Below are 17,982 nucleotides of genomic sequence, written 5' to 3' on the forward strand. Positions count from 1 at the left end.
GGGGGGTCGTGGAGCTGGGGCTGCGCCTTCAGATCCCAGCACAGCCAGTAACTTTAGAGAATAATAAAGTAGAACAAGTCCTGACAGAGCATTTGAGGGCCTTTCTGTCCTCAAACACAGGGAGCCCTAGCCTTCTTTTCTAATTTCTCACCCGCAGGCACGAAGCATCCATTGTGCCCCCAATTACACGTCCACGTGTGCCAGCCCTGACCCTCAGTACCTCAGAAGGCAGAATTTGGAAAGAAGGCCTGGGGTGGGGGTGGGTTAAGTTGAAATGAAGCCATTAGAGTGAGCCCTAATCCAATCACACTAGTGTCCTTAGTGTCCTTACAAGAGGAAATTTGGAATCAAGCATGTGGCACAGCCTGTTATCCCAGCACTCGAGAGGCAGAGGCCGGGGGATCACTGTGAGCTTGGGTTTGAGGCCAGCATGGGCCACCTAGTGACCTCACGGCCAGCCTGAACTGCAGAGCACAAGATCCTATACCCCAAATAAATGTTTAAAAAAAAAAAACACCCTGCAGGGCATGGGGGTGCACGCCTGTAATCCCAGCATTCAGGAGGCTGAGACAGGAAAATGTCCACAAGTCCAAGGTCAGCCTGAACAGCACAGCAAAACACGGTCTCTAAAAAACCAGCAAAAATATTAACTTTTGACAAATTATGAGAAGGATTAATCAGAATTACACTGAACTCCATTTCACTTATTTGAAGCTATGTAATATGATGGAGCCAGCCATCACTTGTCGAACAGTACCTGAACGGGGGAGGATGAAGAAAAAGAAAGACAAAGAGATAGAGTCGGGAGGGCTCCCAGAGACCGAGTGCCCAAATTTATTTTTCTCCTCTCTTTTATACAGCAGGTGAGTTTGGTTGTTAATCATGACCCTTATCCAGAGACACCTGCTTCCTTGTTTTCTAGTTCTTTGGGAATTCCCCACCCTCATGGGCTTCCTTGTTTCTTGGGGTTACAGAACGTTCATCACGTTCCAGGGCAATCTAATTCGGCAAGGACGCGGTTCCTCATAACATAGTCTCTTGCTCTGTACAATGGAGGGTAAGATTCAAAATGGAGCCTCTTTGGCTAACACTGCTCTCCACAGTAATATAAAATAGCAAGGCTTATTTTGGCTCCTGGAGGCCCTGTGGTGGGTCACATGGCAGGTCACGTGATGGCAGGTGTGTGAGGCAGAGGAACTCGCTAACCTCATGGCAGCTGGGAAGCAGAGAAGAAAGGACCCAGCTTCCCACATCCCCTTCAAGGGACCCCAGTGCCCTAACTTCCTGCCACAGGGCCCCCCAGAGGACTGCTCCTCCTAATGACACTGGGAGCTGGGGACCACTCAGCATGGAGGATAATCATCCAGACCACAGCACAGTGAAAGGCGGAGCCATGAAGCCCAAAGGCGTTCATGGGAAACCTGTTGGCTTAAGGAATCTCACTATTCAGATAAACATGTGGCACTGCTCAGCTTTCCTGTCGCTGGACAAGATACCTGCCCCCCAGAAATCAAAGGGGGAGAGGTTTAAATGGCTCACGGTTTCAGAGGGTTCAGTCCATGCGTGGTAGGTGTCTCCAAGGCAGAAATGACATGGTGGGGAGGGCACGGTGGAGGAAACCCACTCAGCCCATGGCACCAGGAGGTAGAGAAGGGAGGATCTGGGGACAAGAACTCCCCTCCAGGTCACCCCCGGGGACCCACCCTGCAGCAGGCCCCTGCCAGCAGCACAGTGAACTGTGAACTCATGCATGGATGAGTGCAGCCCCCATGGTCGGCACCTGCCAAACCCCACCTCTGAACATATAAGCCTTGGGCTGGGGATGTAGCTCAGTGGTTCCAGCGCCTGCCTTGCAAGTACAAGGTTCTGAGTTCAATCCCCGGTACCAAAAAAAAAAAAAGAAAAGAACATATAAGCCTTTTGGGGCACGCTTTAGATCTAACTGTAACACATGAAAAGGCTTTGTCGGTTCCAATACTTTCTTCTGGGCTCTGTGAAACCCCCTTTTCTCACATGGTAACAACGTCTTAGTAAAATCTTGCCAGGCATGGTAGTACACGCCTGTAATCCCAGCCCTTAGGAGGCTGAGGCAGGAGGATTGCCATTAGTTTGAGGGCAGCCTGGGCTACATAATGAGTTCAAGGCCAGCCTGCACTGCATATTGCAGAGTGAGACCCTGTCTCAAAAAAAAAAAAAAGAATTAGAGAAAATCTGAAGCTGGGCATGGTGTCACATGACTAATCCAAACACTCTGGGAGGTTGGGGCAGGAGGACTGAACGTTTAAATGCAGCTTGGGCAACTTAGCTACTTAGTGAGACCTGTTTCAAAATAAAAATGAAAAGGGCTAGGGCTGTAGCTCAGTGTCAAGGCCCTGGGTTCAGTCCCAAGTAGCAAGAAGGAAAAATATTGATATCTATACCTAATCTATCTGTCTCGGTCCAGGGCTGGGGTGTAGTTTGGTGGTACAGCACTTGGCTGGCATACATGAGGTCCACAAAAATAAAAATAAAATTTAGAAATACAATGCTCAGTAACTAAAGGGAAACAATTCACAGTAAGATTAATAGGCCTGCTCCCCCTCCCCAGGGGCCTAAATCCCTGAGCTCTGGGAGCAATCAGCCTGTTCCTACACCCTGCAGCCCTTGGGGGACAGAGCCTGCTCCGCGAGAGGCACCTCACCCACCTACCAGGTCACAGCATCCTCAGCCCCTTGCTCCCTCATCTTACGCAGCCCCCAACCTTGCCCAAGTGGACCCCACTCTCCTGGAGCTGCTTCAGGAGCCCCTGAATCCCAAACTCAGGCCGGCTGTGCTCTTCACGGGGGGTGGGGTGGTGGTGGCACAGTTTGCCTAACAAAAATGTAACCTCAACATGGAAATACCTTGCTGGGCTTGAGCTGGGCTGGATTCCAGCTCCTTCTGCCCCTCCCAGTCAGGCGCGGCCTCCACCCTCCCTCCCAGTGCTACAGCCCGGGTCAGGCTGACTTCACCTGGCCCTCCGCCACACTGCTGGACTGGGGCTCAGGCTCCCTCCTCCAGCCCCCAAATCCCTTGCTCTGGGGTGATGCTCAGCCCTCATTCCTCTTGGGGCAGTCGTGGGGGCACTGGTACAGGGTCTAGGTGCCCTCTCCTGGGGCAGTGGGGACGGAAGCTGGCCCTGGACTGTCCACTAAGCCCTCTGCCGCCTCTCACCTTTTGCTTTTCTGGGTATTGAACCCAGGATGCTTACACTGAACTACACCACCAGCGATTTTTTAATTCTTTATTCTGAGAAGGGTCTTGTAGATTCAGGCTGGCCTTGAACTCACTGTGTATGCCAGGCTGGCCTCAAACTTGTGATGATCCTCCTGCCTCAGTCTCCTGAGGGGTAGGTTTACAGCTAAAATAAACTTCTTAGTGGGTGTGGTGCACACCTGTAATTCCAGCCCTCAGGAGGATGAGGCAGGAGGACTACTGGGAATTCGAGGCCAGCCTGAACTAGTGAGACTGGGTCTCAATCCCAGCACTTGGGACTCAAAGGCAGGAGAGTTGAGTTTGAGCCCAGACTGAACTCCGCAGGGAAACTGTCACCCAAACAAACAGAAACCAGAACATTAAAATCTGCTGAAAGTGCTAAGTTTACCTCAGATCAGCCCCTGATGTAACGGGAGCAGGTTCGTTGTCTCTGTGCTTTATTTCTCTATAAAATGAAGATACCCAAAGTGACCAACCTCAAGTATCTTGAGAATCAAATTAAGGCCTGAACAACACTTAGAACAATGCTTACATCCCCTAAATGTAGCTGTTACTGTGAAAGGAGAAAATAACTGAATGTCTAGGTTAAAGGACAGGTAGAGTGCATTGTTCACTCATCCACATTCTTGGATATTAAATGTCATTAATATATGAATTTAGTAAAATTGTGATAAAAATAAGTTGGCTGTCTTTTTCACTAGTCAGTGGTCCCCAAGTCCATGCAGGGAAGCTAGTAATGACGGCTTGGGATGCAGGAAGGACTGCCCACTAGCACCCACTTGGGTGGACAGCACAGCCGGAGGGGCAAATATGGGGGAGCGTGTGGTGGCCCTCGCGTGCGTGAGTGTGTCCGTGTGCATGGGCACGTGGCAGTGGGGCCTGAACCCTGGCTCTTTTTACTCTTTTATTTGCAGACAGGGTCTCCATAAGTTGCTTCATTACCCAGGCTGGGCTCAAACTTTCCATCATCCTGCCTCAGCCTCTTAGTTCCCTTGCTGAAGGGCCATCTGGTGTGACTCAGTCCTCTAGGCCTGCACTGTTAATGCCTGAGCCACCTCATCCCGGGGCCTTGGGCCTTCCTTTCTCCACCCAGGTCTCCAGCTGCCTTCCTCCTGTTTTGTCACTTGTAACCCATGACAGCTGCTGGCTGGGAGGACAAGTGTCCTATCTCTTGCATCTGCAAAGAATGTCAGGCATGCCTACATGTGCCATGGGCAGAAGGGACAAGGCAGACACCCCTGAGGACACCCGTATACCATGGCTGTGATGTCCTGTGCCTCCCAGCTCACTGCCAGCTTCCTGATGCCCAGCAGCCCCTCATCCGGAAGGTCGGACCCCAACCCCAGTGAACACCTGGGGCAGTGCTCGTAGGGAACCCACATGTAGGCTTATAAATCAGACACAGGTGGGCACATAGCTCAAAAAAAGCTGGGCATGGTGGAGCACACCCATAATCCCAGAACTCTTGGAGGATCACAAGACCAAGGTCAACTTATTGATACCCTATCTCAAAACAACAAAAGGCAAAGGATGTAACTCAGTGCAAAGGCACTGAGTTCAATCCCCAATGCCACACACAAAAAGCAAAGAAACTAGACATGGTAAACAGATGAACAATACCCAGTAACAAAACAGAATTGTAACAATTTGCTGATAGTTTGGAATTTATGGTGAACTAAGGCTGCTTATGGTGTGGAGCCAAGAGGCCAGCCTGGACTATCTAGCAAGACCACTTCAAAATAAAACTTAAGTTTACATCTGCAATTTCCCACTTCATCCCTTCTCCCAAAAGGCTGATAAAGCAATACTCCCTGCTGTCATCAACTGTGCCTAGTTACACTCCCATAAGAACAGGAAAGGACTGAGCATCTATCTCTCCCTAGCACTGTGTCTGATGGTGCTCTACCACTGAGCCCCAGCCCCAGCCCTTTTATGTTCAGTTGCAGTGCTGGGGACCCAGACCAGGCCCTTGTCCCTGCTGCACAAGGGCCCTGCCACTGTGCCATAACCCCAGCCCTGTTTTTGAGACAAGATCCCCCTAAACTGCCCAGGCTGGCCTCAAATTTAGTATCCTCCATCCTCAGCCTCCTACTACTCCACTGAGAACAAGTGCTGAGGGCTTCCAGACAGCTGAATATGGTAACATGGACCTGTATTCTAGCTCCAGGACTCAGGAGGCTGAGGCAGGAGGATCACTGCAAGTTTAAGGCCAGCCTGGGTTACATAATGACTCAAAAAACCCAAACAAAGGCTGGGGATTTAGCTCAGTGGTTCTGCCCCCTGCCTCACAAGCACAAGATCCCGAGTTCCATCCCCAGTACCAAAAAAAAAAAAAACAACAAAAAAACCCCCAAAACACCATAGAGTTAAGCGCGCGGGGTTTCTGGAGGGTGCTGGCTGAGGCACAGGAGTCCTGTGTCCCTTTCTCCCATGTCTCGCCTGTGCACCTCCTACTGGATCGTTCCTCTGTGGCCTTCGCAGTATCTCTAGCAGTTTCCTGAGTCTGTGGGTTGAGCGGCTCTTTGACTGCCCCTGTGAGAGGCAGGCAGAACCCCACCACAGCTGCTTGCTCAAAAGCATCAGCCCAGTGTCTGGCGTGCTTTGTGGATGAGCCCTCCACTCGGGGGACCTGCAGCTGCGCCGGGGACAGCTCCAGACTTAGCTGGACCAGTGCTGCCCAGCAGTCACCTGCTGTCGGCCCCACAGGAGGCCAGCTCAACATGCGCACCGACTCCTCCACTCCACCGGGGGGGCCGCTGCAAAATACACTGAATCCTCAAGAACTCTTTCAATTTCCTATACTGATAAAAAAAAAAAAAAAAAAGAATTTTTAGAAATGCTAATAGGTTCATTTCAGCCAGGTGTGGTGGTGCACACCTGTAATCCCAGCACTTGTGAGGCTGAAGGGGAAAGATCAACATGGAGTTCAAGGCCAGCCTGGGCTACATAGTGAGACCCTGACTCAAAAACAAACAAAAGTCAATTTTAATAAGTTCCTCTGAAAATAAAATGTTACATCACAATTTCCTTTTATTGCAACTCAGATTTGTAAGAACTAGAAAAATCTGCCCACCCTTGGCATTCATCATAGATTTCAGGCTTTAAAATACTGAGACTTGAGACCTACTGGAGCCTTGCTGGGTCAAATAAAGTCAAAGCACATTGTCATCATTCATCCCACAGATGTCTAAGACTTGCACCTACACTGACTCTGTGTTGTAATCACTCCCTATTCTAGTGTTCTCCAAAGGGTCCCATGCGTGAGAGACGCAGAAGCTGCAGACACACTTGAAGGGCATGCTTCTTGGTTCATCCTGAAAGAAATAATGATGGATTAACTGAGATAGTGCACCTCAAAGAAATGAACAAACCCTCCAATCTACTGTTTTATTAAGAAACCCTTTGGAATAAAGAATCAAAAAACCAAGCTGGGCATGGTGGCGCACACACACCTTGTAATCCCAGCACTCAGGAAGCTGAGGCAGAAGAGATGTGGGCTTGAGGGCAGCATGAACTACATAGCAAGACCCTGTGTCTCAGAAAAGTAAAATAAAAAATAGGCCCAGTGGGGGCACATGCTTGTACTTTCAGCACTGGGGAGGCTGAGGCAGGAGGATCACTGCAAGTTTGAGACCAGCTTGGACTAGATAGTGAGACCTTGTCTCAAAAACCCAAAATAAATAAATGGACAGACAGCTTGTCAAAAACTACATCCTGGTGAAGCATTTGGCTAGCATATTTGAGGTCCTGGGTTCTCCCCAGCACTGGGGAAAAATCTTAAGAGGGAAAAAGGATTGAAATACACAGGGACATGCTGGGCGTGGCGGCGCCCCCCTGGGCCTCCAGCACCATGGGGGCTGGCTGAGGTGAGGAAATCGCTAGTTCCAGCCCAGGTGAGTGATTCACCAACTCGGTGGGACCGGTCTCAAAGAAACACAGGGCTGGGGGCGGAGCTCACAGCTAAGGCCACGGTTCCATCTGGGAACAACCGCGGACGGATTTCTCCTGCTGGGGATCAAGTCGTTCTCGCCCGCTCCCCTCCCTCCTCCAAACCCACTGGACCCAGCCAGACTTCCTCGGTTATCATGGCAACGCAGAGACCCTGTAGCACCTCCGTACTTGCCTTCGCTCCCTTCAGACGCTCGTTTCGGAAAGCCTTCATAAAGAGAAAAAAGCTCTTATTGGAAACTAGCAAGGAGAGGGGCACTGGCAGACTCGGGGCGGGGGTGCCCTTGGATCCCACCCTCATCCGGAGTCCCCCGCTCACCTGCACGAACCGCCGGGCGTTCGTGAGCATGCGTGCCATGCGCTCCCTGCGCACGGACAGCACGGTTCGCACTCCGCGTCTGCGGACGCGGGGGGCCGCCAGCCCCAGGCTTGGGCTGCGCCGTTGGTCACTGTCCCTGCTGCCCCGAGGAGACCCCGTGGGTGGAGGGGAAGGGCGCTGCTCGGCAGCGTTGAGAGTCAAGTTTCGGAAGTCCCTGAGCAGCGTTTGGGAGCTCTCTGCAGAAGCAGGAGACGCGCGGGTGACCCGGTGTGGCCACGACTCACCCCGCCCGGCCTGGAGGGACCACAGCGCAGTGCCCCGGCCTGGTTTCTAGGGTCCACTAGCAAGGCCCACTGAGAGCCTCGCCGGAGTGTGCGCCAGGCCCAGACCCAGCCCTGCGCCCCCTAGCCCGGGCTGGGAGTGTAAGTGGCTGTCAGTCTTTCCTCCACAGTTTTATTATTATTATTATTATATTATTATTATTATTGGTATCGGGGATCGAACTCGGGACCTTGCGCTTTCGAAGCAGGAACCTGAACCACTGAGCTAAATCCCCGGCCCCCCTCCACAGTATTAGATAGCATTCATTCATTGTTGTTTTAATACAGGGTCTCACTGTGTAGTTCAGGCTGGCTTTGAACTCGCCGAGATCCTCCTGCCTCAGCTTCCCAGTGCTGGGATTACAGCCCTGAGGCACAGAGTCCAGTTTCAGCTATCTTAAACCCAGAATTTTGAAGCTGGGTGTGGTGACACACCCCTGTAATCCTGGGCAATTTAGCCAGACTCTCTCAAAATAAAAAAGGCCCAATGATGTAGGTTAGTGCAAAGGTCCTGAGTTCAGTTCCCAGTAAGGAGAGAAAAGAACAAAACAGTATTTGGGGAAATCATGCCCTCCTCCTTTCCTGAGGTGTGCAGGACAGCAAGACTCCCCTGGGCCTATCAGGGGTGAGGCAGATTCTCTGCAAGGCAGAGCCTGAAGACAGATTATGCTTTTCATTCATTTACTTTCCCCCAAGTCAACACAAACTCTTTCCTCAAGACTCAGAGCTAGGATGGTAGTACTTGCCTGTAACCCTGGCACTTCGGAGGCTGGGGCAAGAGGGTCACAGCGAGTTCAAGGCCGGTCTGCAGCCAGGACCAGGCTTAGGCAGAGGTGGGTCAGACTCACTTCTACCCCTCAGCGGGTCGTTTGGGGCATTGACCCCGGGACATCTACTACCCCCCACACCACCAGCCTACCTGTTGGGTACCAGGATTACTAAGGCAAGAATGAGTTCCCCAGAAGAGCCCAGGGATTGGGGACCTATTACAGCAGTTTTAAGAAATCAGCCCAAGAGCCAGGTGTGCTGGCGCATGCCTGTAACCCTAGCGCTCTGGGAGGCTGAGGGAGGAGGATCAAAAGTTTCAGCCCAGTTTGGGCAATTTGGCGATTTAAGGAGACATCACGTCTATAAACAAAACCCAAACAAAACAAAACCAAAAAGCCAGCACCCCCGGCCAAGTACTAACTACTAATTTACATTACACAGCGCTGTCCACAGCTTCTCACAAACCTGCCACTTTCTACTGCCCCAAAAAACTCTTTTGCCTTTCTTAAGGCTCCCAAAGGGAGAAGCCACTTGCAATGAAGTTACTGGCAGAAAAGCTCGGTAGCGTGCGGTTTAGGTTTCTCGGGTCTTCGCCCTTCCTGTGAGCTCCCCAGGGTCGGTCCCTCCCCAACCCCTCAGACCCGTGGGTGTGGGGACCCGTGGGTGTGGGGACCCGTGGGTGTGGGGACCCGTGGGTGTGGGGACCCGGGGTCCCGGCCGGGCCCTCCCCACGCTCACCTTCGTCCCGCTGTACGGCCGCCGCCTCCTCGGCCATGGGCACGGGCTCCATGGGCTGTGGGGAGGGCTCCATGGGCTGCAGGGAGGACCCGTCCCGGCCTCGATCCAGCATGACCGGGAGAAGCTTCAGCGTCCCAGGCCGACTCTGAGCCCAGGGGCCGAAGACTGCGGGAGAAACCGGTCGTCCCCAAACCCCTAGGGGCTCCTTTTAAACCCCAGGTAAGCCCGCCTTCCAGGCTATTTTGATGTTAATAAAGCATGACTGGAGGGTGCACCTGTGTTACTCGCAGAGGGGCTGATAGGATAACTCGTCTGCTCTGGGTTAGGATAATCTTATCAAGCCGGGGCGGGGCGGCACACGCCTGTAATCTCAGCACTTGGGAGGCTGAGGCAGGAGGATCAAAGATTAGAACCCAGCCTGGGCTCTGCCTCAGTGAATAATAATGATAAAATAATAATAATAATAGTAATAATAATAACAACAACAACAATAATAATATAATGGGCTGGGGATGTAGCTCAGTGTGAAGAACCTGGGTTCATTCCCCAGTATCACCAAAAAAGGGTAAATACATAATCATATTCAAACTGGATGCGTGTAACCCCAGCACCCTGGGAGGCTGAGGCAGGAGGATCACAAATTCCAGGTCAACATGGGCTATTTAGCGACCTAGTGAGACCCTGTCTCAAAAACATATATATCACTTTGCAGTTCAGGCTGGCCTCCAAATTTGCGGCGATCCTCTCCCGAGGGCTGGGATTACAGGTGTGCACCGCCATGCCTGGCTTTCATTTTTTATTTTGACACAGACTCTAAGTCCATAAATTGCTTAGGTTGAGTTTGAACTTGTGATTCCCCCGGCTTCAGCGCCGGGATTAGTGCCAGGATTACAGGCATTCGCCACCTGGCCAGGTTTAGGCGTGCATTTAAAAAATGCATATAATTTTGAGTTGTCTTTAATCACAGCCACCACTTCTGAGCACGCAAACCCTAAATTGCTACGGCCTGCACACAGAGGATGCCTGGCAGCAGCGCCCGCCCACACCCGTGCCCGTGGCAGGGGCCGGGTCGAGCTCTCGCTCCCCTGTGCCCCTGGTGAAAGCTGAGAGCTAGCTCCAAGGTTCTGCGCAATAAGCAGAAATTGGGCTCCGGATAAGGAGATACCGTGGGGGCTGCGGCTGGGCTCAGTGGTGAGCCTGAGGCCCGGCCCGCCCCAGCGCCGGGGAAAGAAAGCAGTGCGGGGTCCCCACTGCTGGCCTGCCCGCCGGGTCACCTCCCTGGCCGCGCTGGTTCTTGGGGACCCTCTGGAGCCGGCGGGGTTTCCTGGGAGGCAGCGATCGCCGCCCCCGCCGCGTGTTTTAGCTTTGAAAAGAAGAATCATCTCCTCTTAGTGTCAATGATTGGAATTATAACTGACAGCTGCGGCGGGACTGACGGGCGAGGGAAGTGGGGAGGCGGCAGCTGGGAAAATCCGCACTCAGGACCCTGAGTTGTGCCCAGCGTCACGTGGCGCCCGCCCGTGACCCGGGCGCTGGGAGGGAAGCGGAGGCGTTTCGAGTTCGAGTCCAGCCTGGGGAGTTTGTCGAGACTGCGTAGAAAAAGGGCGGGGCGGGCGTGGACTGCGCAGGCCCCGTCCCAGCCTCTCTACCTCCAAGGAGAAGAAAAAGCCTGAAAAAATGCCGGGCTCTTTCCCAGACACAAATGTAGAAAATTTAAGGAGCGGTTGCTGCCAGGCACGGTGGGACAGGCCTGGAGTCCTACTATGTGCTTAGAGAGGCCGAAGCAGGAGGCTCCCCGTGCAAGTTGCAGTTCTACCCAGGCAATTTAATGAGACCTCACCTCAAAACACAAATTTTTAAGGGCCGAGGATTTACCTCAGTGGTTTTGCTGCCTGCTGCACAAGCGCAAGGACCCGAGTTCAATCTCTGGTACAAAAAAACACAAAAAACCACAAATTTTTAAAAAGGACTCGGGATGTAGCTCAGTATGGGGGCCCTGGTCCCAATGCCCTACCACCCCGCATTTAAAAATAAAAGCCAAGTGTGGTGGCACACGCCTGTAAGCTCTGGAAGGCCGAGGCAGGAGAAAGTTTGAGCCCAGTGGGGTAATGCAGCGCCTTAGCGGAGACGCTGTCTCAAAAAGTAAAAACAAAAAAGAGGTGGGCCAGGGATTGAGCTCAGTGGTTCTGGCGCCTGCTGCACAAGCACAAGGTCCCGAGTTCGATTCCCAGTACCAAAACCAAAAAGAAAAACCAAACCAAACCAAACAAAACAAAAGAGGTAGGACAAACCTCAGTATGAACACACTAGTTTCAATTTCCAGTATCAGGGAGAAAAAATTAAAGTCTAGGGTTGGGTGTGGCCCAGGGGTAGAGTGCTTGCAGTCCCTGGGTTGGATCCCTTGTACTGGGAAAAAATCTATAAAAATAAAAATATAAGAAACAGACCAAAGCTGGGCGTGGTAGTGTATGGTTGGAATCTTAGCTACAGGGGAGTCTGAGGCAAGAGAACTACAAATTTGAGCCCAGTAAGGGGATTTAGGGAGACTCTGCTCAAAATAAGGGCTAGGAGGGCTGGAGATGAACTGACCACCGTGGTACAGGGGTGTGATCCCAGCGCTCTGGAGGCTGAGGCAGGAGGATTAGATCACCAGGAGTTCGAGGCCAGCCCTGCGGGGACCTGAGCTCCATTCCCTGCACCAAAAAGAAAACTCACCAAACAAGAACAGCAACAAAAAAAAAAAAAAAAAGAAAGAAAAGAACTGAAAAATAACAGCTGTCTATTGAGGACCGATTAGGATTCATCCAGGTGAGGGTGTTCAGTCAACAGAACTGAAAGATTCCTACGTGGTTCAGCTCCCAGGCCTGGGTTCAATCCCTGGGGTGGGGGGTGGGGGGGGATGGGGACAGTCCACGTAAGAATCTTCCTAAAGCAAAGAACCCGGCTGGGTGTGGCAGCCACACCCATAATGCCAGCACTCAGGAGGCTGAGGCAGGAGGAGCAACACAAATTTGAAAGCCAGGCCTGGACAACATACCAAGACGAGAGAGAGAGAGAGAGAGAGAGAGAGAGAGAGAGAGAGAGAGAGAGAGAGAGAGAGAGAGAGAGAGAGAGAGAGAGAGAGAGAGAGAGAGAGAGAGAGAGAGAGAGAAGGAGAGAGAAAAGAAAGAAAGAAGGAAGGAAGGAAGGGAAAGAAAAAAAGGGGAGCCAAGTGCAGTGGCACAGTGGCACAGGCTTGTAATCCTAGCACTCTGGGAGGCTGAGGCAGGAGGATCCAGATCCAAACCCAGCCTGGGCAACTAAGGAATTTTGAAGGACTCTAAAAATAAAAATAAAAAAGGGCTGGGGATATAGCACAGTGTGAAGGCTCTGGGTTCATCCTTAGTACTGAAAAGAGAGAGAGGGAGAGAGAATGAGAATTAGGGTTGGGTCTGTAAGGTGCAGGTCTTTGGTGGTGAGCAGGAGCCCCGATGTGGAGGGGTGAGCAGGAATTGGAGGCTGGGGTCTCTTAGGGCAGAGTGAAACACTCCCATTCTGAGCATTATGGCTGTGTCTAGATGTCCCCAAAGCCTCACGAAGTCACAGGCAGGCTTTGCAGAGGTGGGGGATCTAGCATGTGAGATGCTGGGATCAAGTAGCCCTCACCTGGGTGTGAGTGTTACCTGCAGTTGCCTAGGTGGAGATGGGGAGAAAGATGGCTGCGCTTCTTCCATTGCTGCCTTGCTGGCTTCTGCCTGCCATGGACTGTTTCTCCTCTGCGATGCCCCTGCCTTGGAGCCTGCCCACTATAGGCTGAAACCTCTACAAACTGAGCCAAATAAACCTCCCCTCCTTTAACTTTGGGTGCCAGGTATTTTGTCTCAGCAATGAGGAAAGCAACGAAGACAGAGTTCAATCTCCAGAGCCAGTAGGAAAAGAAAAAAGAGCAGGAGTCAGAGATGATGACTCCCCTGAGCAGCTGTCCCAGAGCCTCTTGTGGGATGGGCCGTCTTGGGGCTGTGGGGAGCCAGGTTAAACATTTCAAAAAAAACCTTTCCTTTTGGTGGTGGGGTCCATCCCGGGGGCCTCTGATGCACCAAGCACATCCTCTACGTTACACCTTTGGCTCCATAAAACACCTTTATCAAGGTATTTAAAATAGAATGGGCATGTGGCACAAGGCTGTAATCCCAGCATTCCAAGGCTGAGACAGGAGGATCACAAGTCCCAGGCTATCTACAAAGTTTAAGTCTGGCCTGGATTACATAGCAAAATCCTGTCTCCAAAATTTTTTTTTTTTTGATACTAGGGATGGAACCCAGGGCTTTTGCATACAGCTACATCCCAGCTCTTTCTCTTATTTTTTATTTTGAGACAGGGTCTTGCTAAATTGCTAAATTGCTCAGACTAGGCTTAAATTTGTGATCCTCCTGCCTCAGCCTCCCAGAATGCTGGAATTACAGGCATGTACCATAATGCTGGGCTCAGAGTTATATTAATTGGGATGTAGCTTGGTGGTAGAAAAACTTGCCTAGCACATGCCAGCCCCTGGCTTCAATTCCCAGGGCATGCGCACGCGCGCGCGCACACACACACACACACCCACACACGCGCGCGCGCGCAGCACTCAGCACTGAAGCACACACAGTGTTCATAGAGATGAGGCCTTCAAAGCTCAATCCGATATTCTGCAGCAAGGCTGGCAGGATTTAAGGTCATCGGATTTATTTTGAGACACGGTCTAAATTGCCCAGGCTGGGCTCCAACTTGATGTCCTCCTGCCTCAGCCTCCTGAGTGGCTGGGGTTAGAGACATGTGCCACCAGGCTTAGCCTGAGGCCAGTCCATTTTCAGTTGGGAAGACAGAACTTTAGGAGGTTAAGTGACATGCACAATAGTACGCAGCTAGTAAGTAAGGGAACCAGAATTGCCTGGTCAGTCTGACTTGGGAGTTTTATCCCAGAAAGGCCAAGTGGGCATGCTGGTGCATACCTATAATCCCAGTTGCTTAGGAGGCTGAGGCAGGAGGATCTCAAATTGATGCCAGCCTGGGTGACTGGGAGAGACCCTGTCTCAAAATTTAAAACAAAGGGCTGGAGATGTGGCCCAGTTATGACCATCCCTGAGTTTGATCCCAAGGATTCCCCCCAATAACCTATGAATTTTGCTAATTGTGAATTTGAAGGCTGAATTATTCACTTTATTTCCTAGCATTTATTTCACTGTCTTGGACATCCCTCTATGTAGCCCAGACTGGCCTTGGAGATCCTCCTGCCTCGGCCTACGGAGTGCGGGGCGCACAGGCGTGCACCACCACGCCCGGCTTCTTTTCCACACTGTCCTAGGCAGACAATCCTCAGGTTGCTGTAGAGTTTATTTCCAGCACTGCTAACTTTCCCCCTGGGAGAGTAGAGGAAGAGAAGAGATAACAGCAGGCATTGTGGCCCACGCCTGTAATCCCAGCAGTCTGGGTGGCGAAGGGGAGGATTGCAAATTGCAGTCTAGCCTGGGGACTATACTAAGACCCCGTCTCAGAGTTAGAAGGAAAGCCAGGCGTCCGGAATGTAGACGGGCGGAGGGCCAGGCTCGGTGGGGAGGGGCGTCCCATTTTCCCGCCCACTGCGGCCAGGGTCCCCTCAGTGCGCTCCGGGGCTGCTGTTTCTCGGGCCATGCGTCCTCCCCGGGCGGCGCAGGCCCTCGGGGTCCTGCTGGCCCTGTCCATGGCGCAGGCGCTGGAGCTCGGAGAACGCGACTTCCTCGGGCTCCTGGGCGCGGACCCGGGGCCTCACCGGCTGCAGCTCGTGCCCCGCGTGCTGGCGAAGATCGCGCGGGAGCGGGAGGCGGCAGCCGGGCCAGCCGGGCTCGCGCGGGGTCCCTGCTTCGTGCCTGAGCTGGGCGCGCCCGGGGATGCGCTGCGGGCGCTGCCGGACCAAGGTGGGCACGGCGGGCGGGCGGAGGAGGCCCCGGGCTGTTATCTCCCTGTTTTATCTCCTTCCTTGTTTTATCTTGGTCCGTCCCAGCCACAGAGCCGAGAGGAAGCGGGTTAGGAATTCTTATCACCTTTTAACAACCGGGAAATGAAGGCTGAGGCCCGAGGTAACCTGTGACCCGGCGAAGGTCGGACTGCCAGTGTGGCGACCAAGGATTCAAAGTGCCTGACCTTTTTCTTGCGGGGCTGGGGATGGAACCTGGGACCTGTGCACGGAGCTACGTCTCCAGCCCTTTCATTTTTTATTTTGAGACAGGGTCTCGCTAAGTCACTAAATAGTAGACAAGGCTCGAACTTTCGATCCTCCTGTCTCAGCCTCCCAGAGGGCTGGGATCACTCTCCCTGTTAACCCACAGTATACACATCCTAGTCCTTTTTTTAAATGTTAAACAAGGTTTCAGGTTTTCCTCTCGGTTTGCTCCGAAGTGTGTCCACGCCCCCTTCCTGGTTTGTGGAAACGCAGAGCGGTGGTGGCGTTGTCGCCGCGTACCTTGCACACCTGCTGTGCACTGGTTTCTCAGGTCAGAGACCACCCATCTGACTTCCAGGTCATCTTTAAAGATCTTCCAGCCCTCGCCTTCCTCGCTCTCTCCCAATTCTTATTCCGCCTAGGCGGGTTGGCATCTGCATTTCTATGCGTGCTCCCGGCAGTTAGCTTTGCACCAAAAGGAGGGAAGGTTTGAATACGGGAAGCATTATTGGAGCCCTGCTGTGAGCCGGGAGTCTGTCCCTGGTAACTCGACGTCTTTGGGCCTCAGCAGGGGGCTGGGTTTCCTCCGGCTCCGTCTGCGTTTCTCGGCGTTGACGCGGGGGAAGAGGAGAAAGGGCCTCCGCGCTTCCGCTGAGGACCGCTCAGCAATGCTCTCCTGTGTGTAAAGAGGCCCCGTGGTGAATGTGGTCCTAGAATACCTGCGTGTGCGCACTTTTTCTGTTATTAGGGTAAATCCTTAGGAGATCGTTAGATCAAAGAGCAGACACATTTAAACTGTTGAGACGAGGTCTCACTACGTAGTTCAGACTGCGCTCGAACTCCCTGTGTAGCGCAGGTTGATCTTGAACCCTCGATCCTCCTGGACCAGCCTCCTCAGTGTTGACCTTTAAGCTTTTGGTTTTTAGCCAATAACCTCCAAGATATATACCCCGCCACGAGTGTGTCAGAATTCTCACTTCTGCCAGGCGTGGTGGCGCACGCCTGTAATCCAGCACTCGGGAGGCTGAGGCAGGAGAGTCACTGTGAGCTTGAGGCCAGCCTGGGCTACAGAGTGAGTTCAGGGTCTGCCCACAGGAACCAACATCCAGCAATCGGAAGTCCGTGGAACTCAGGCTCCTCCTGGCCGGAGGGGACGTGGGCGCGGAGGTGACTGTGCCATATCTTTCCCCGCAGGCTCGCTCCTTCCCTCCGACTCTTGCCTGCGGCGGCTGCTCTACTTCAACCTCTCCGCTGCCCTCAGGGGCCCAGAGCGCCCCACCGCGGCCGAGCTGGGGCTGGACTTGGGGCCCAGCTCCTACTACGAGCTGGGCCCGGCGCTGGAGCTGGCGGTGTCGGTGGTCCCGGAGCCACGCGGGCGGCCGGGGCCCACGCGCAAGCGCGGCAGGGTGGTGGCAGCGCAATCCGTGCCGTGGCCACACGGCGCCCTCCGCGTCCGCCTGCAGGGGGCGCTGCGGGGCGCGGCCCGGGGCGGGCGGCCCAAATCCGGCCTTCGGCTGCTGCTGGAGGCGCGCGTCCGGCCTGGCGGGGGCCCCGGCCGCCACCCCGCGGCCTTGTGCGCGCGCCTGCGCCGGGCCCTGCGCGCGTCCCTGCTGCTGGCAACCCTAGACCCCGGGCGCTGCCGCAGCTCGGCCCCGGCCCCGCCCCCGCCCCGGCCCCGCCGCGCGGCGCCCCCAGCCCCCCAGGCCGCCCGCGGGGGGCTCTGCCGCCGCCACCGGCTGTTCGTCAGCTTCCGCGAGCTGGGCTGGCACAGCTGGATCATCGCGCCCGCCGGCTTCATGGCCAACTACTGCCACGGCGACTGTCCGCTGGCGGCGGCCGCCTCCCTGAACAGCTCCAACCTCGCCTTCTTGCGGGCGCTGATGCGGGCCGCCGACCCCGCCGTGCCGCCGTGCCGCCGCCCCCTGCGTGCCCACGCGGCTCTCGCCCATCTCTGTGCTCTACCAGGACGGCGACAGCGTGGTCCTGCGCCACCACGAGGACATGGTGGTGGACGAGTGCGGGTGTGGGTAGGGCCGCGAGCTGCCTGCTGGCCTGGCCCCGCGCAGTCAGCGATGCCTGCGACCTCACACACGCGCACACACCCACACGCGCACGCCCTGATGACCCCCGTCACTCGCGTGACGCGGAACAGCAGACTCGGACAGAAGGAAACGTTGCTCACTAGCAGCCCGGCCATGGGCAGCTATTATTCCGCCTGCGTCTTTACAGAAGTTTCATTGTTCTCTGAGATAGGCATTGTTATTCATGCTTTAAAGATGAAGAGACTGAAGTGTAGAGAAGTTAAATTGTCCTAAACTCACAGCTTTCCCTGGTAGAACTCATATATTAAACGCTGTTAGAAAAATTAGGGATAGAAGGGAGAAGGGGATGCAAAAGGAATTAAGGTGTGTTATGTACATGTGCCAACTCCCCACAGTGAATGTAACCATTATGTATGGCAAGCATGTACTAATAAAAATTCAAATGAACAAAAAGAA

At 53.6% G+C, this 17,982-nt stretch overlaps 2 protein-coding genes across 2 annotated transcripts; one reads left to right on the top strand and one right to left on the bottom strand.

Annotated features, from left to right (window-relative positions):
- Positions 1–6,196: 6,196 nt before the first annotated feature.
- Dppa3 (developmental pluripotency associated 3) lies at positions 6,197–9,556 on the bottom strand. The gene is made up of 4 exons (XM_021248105.2): positions 9,328–9,556; positions 7,502–7,737; positions 7,358–7,390; positions 6,197–6,548 (listed from the first exon to the last, which is right to left on the bottom strand). The coding sequence occupies exons 1-4, from the start codon at positions 9,437–9,439 to the stop codon at positions 6,435–6,437; spliced, it is 495 nt and encodes a 164-aa protein (XP_021103764.1). The 5' UTR covers positions 9,440–9,556; the 3' UTR covers positions 6,197–6,434.
- Positions 9,557–14,926: 5,370 nt separating this feature from the next.
- On the top strand, positions 14,927–17,982 carry Gdf3 (growth differentiation factor 3). The gene is given in 3 exon segments (XM_087214133.1): positions 14,927–15,239; positions 16,679–17,394; positions 17,396–17,982. Coding segments are annotated over 3 exon segments (1,101 nt in total). The 5' UTR covers positions 14,927–14,974; the 3' UTR covers positions 17,516–17,982.

Source organism: Heterocephalus glaber, unplaced genomic scaffold (genome assembly GCF_053883595.1).
Source record: "Heterocephalus glaber isolate CG9 unplaced genomic scaffold, H.glaber_assembly_v1.0 deba00001444, whole genome shotgun sequence".
Taxonomy (NCBI): Eukaryota; Metazoa; Chordata; class Mammalia; order Rodentia; family Bathyergidae; genus Heterocephalus; species Heterocephalus glaber.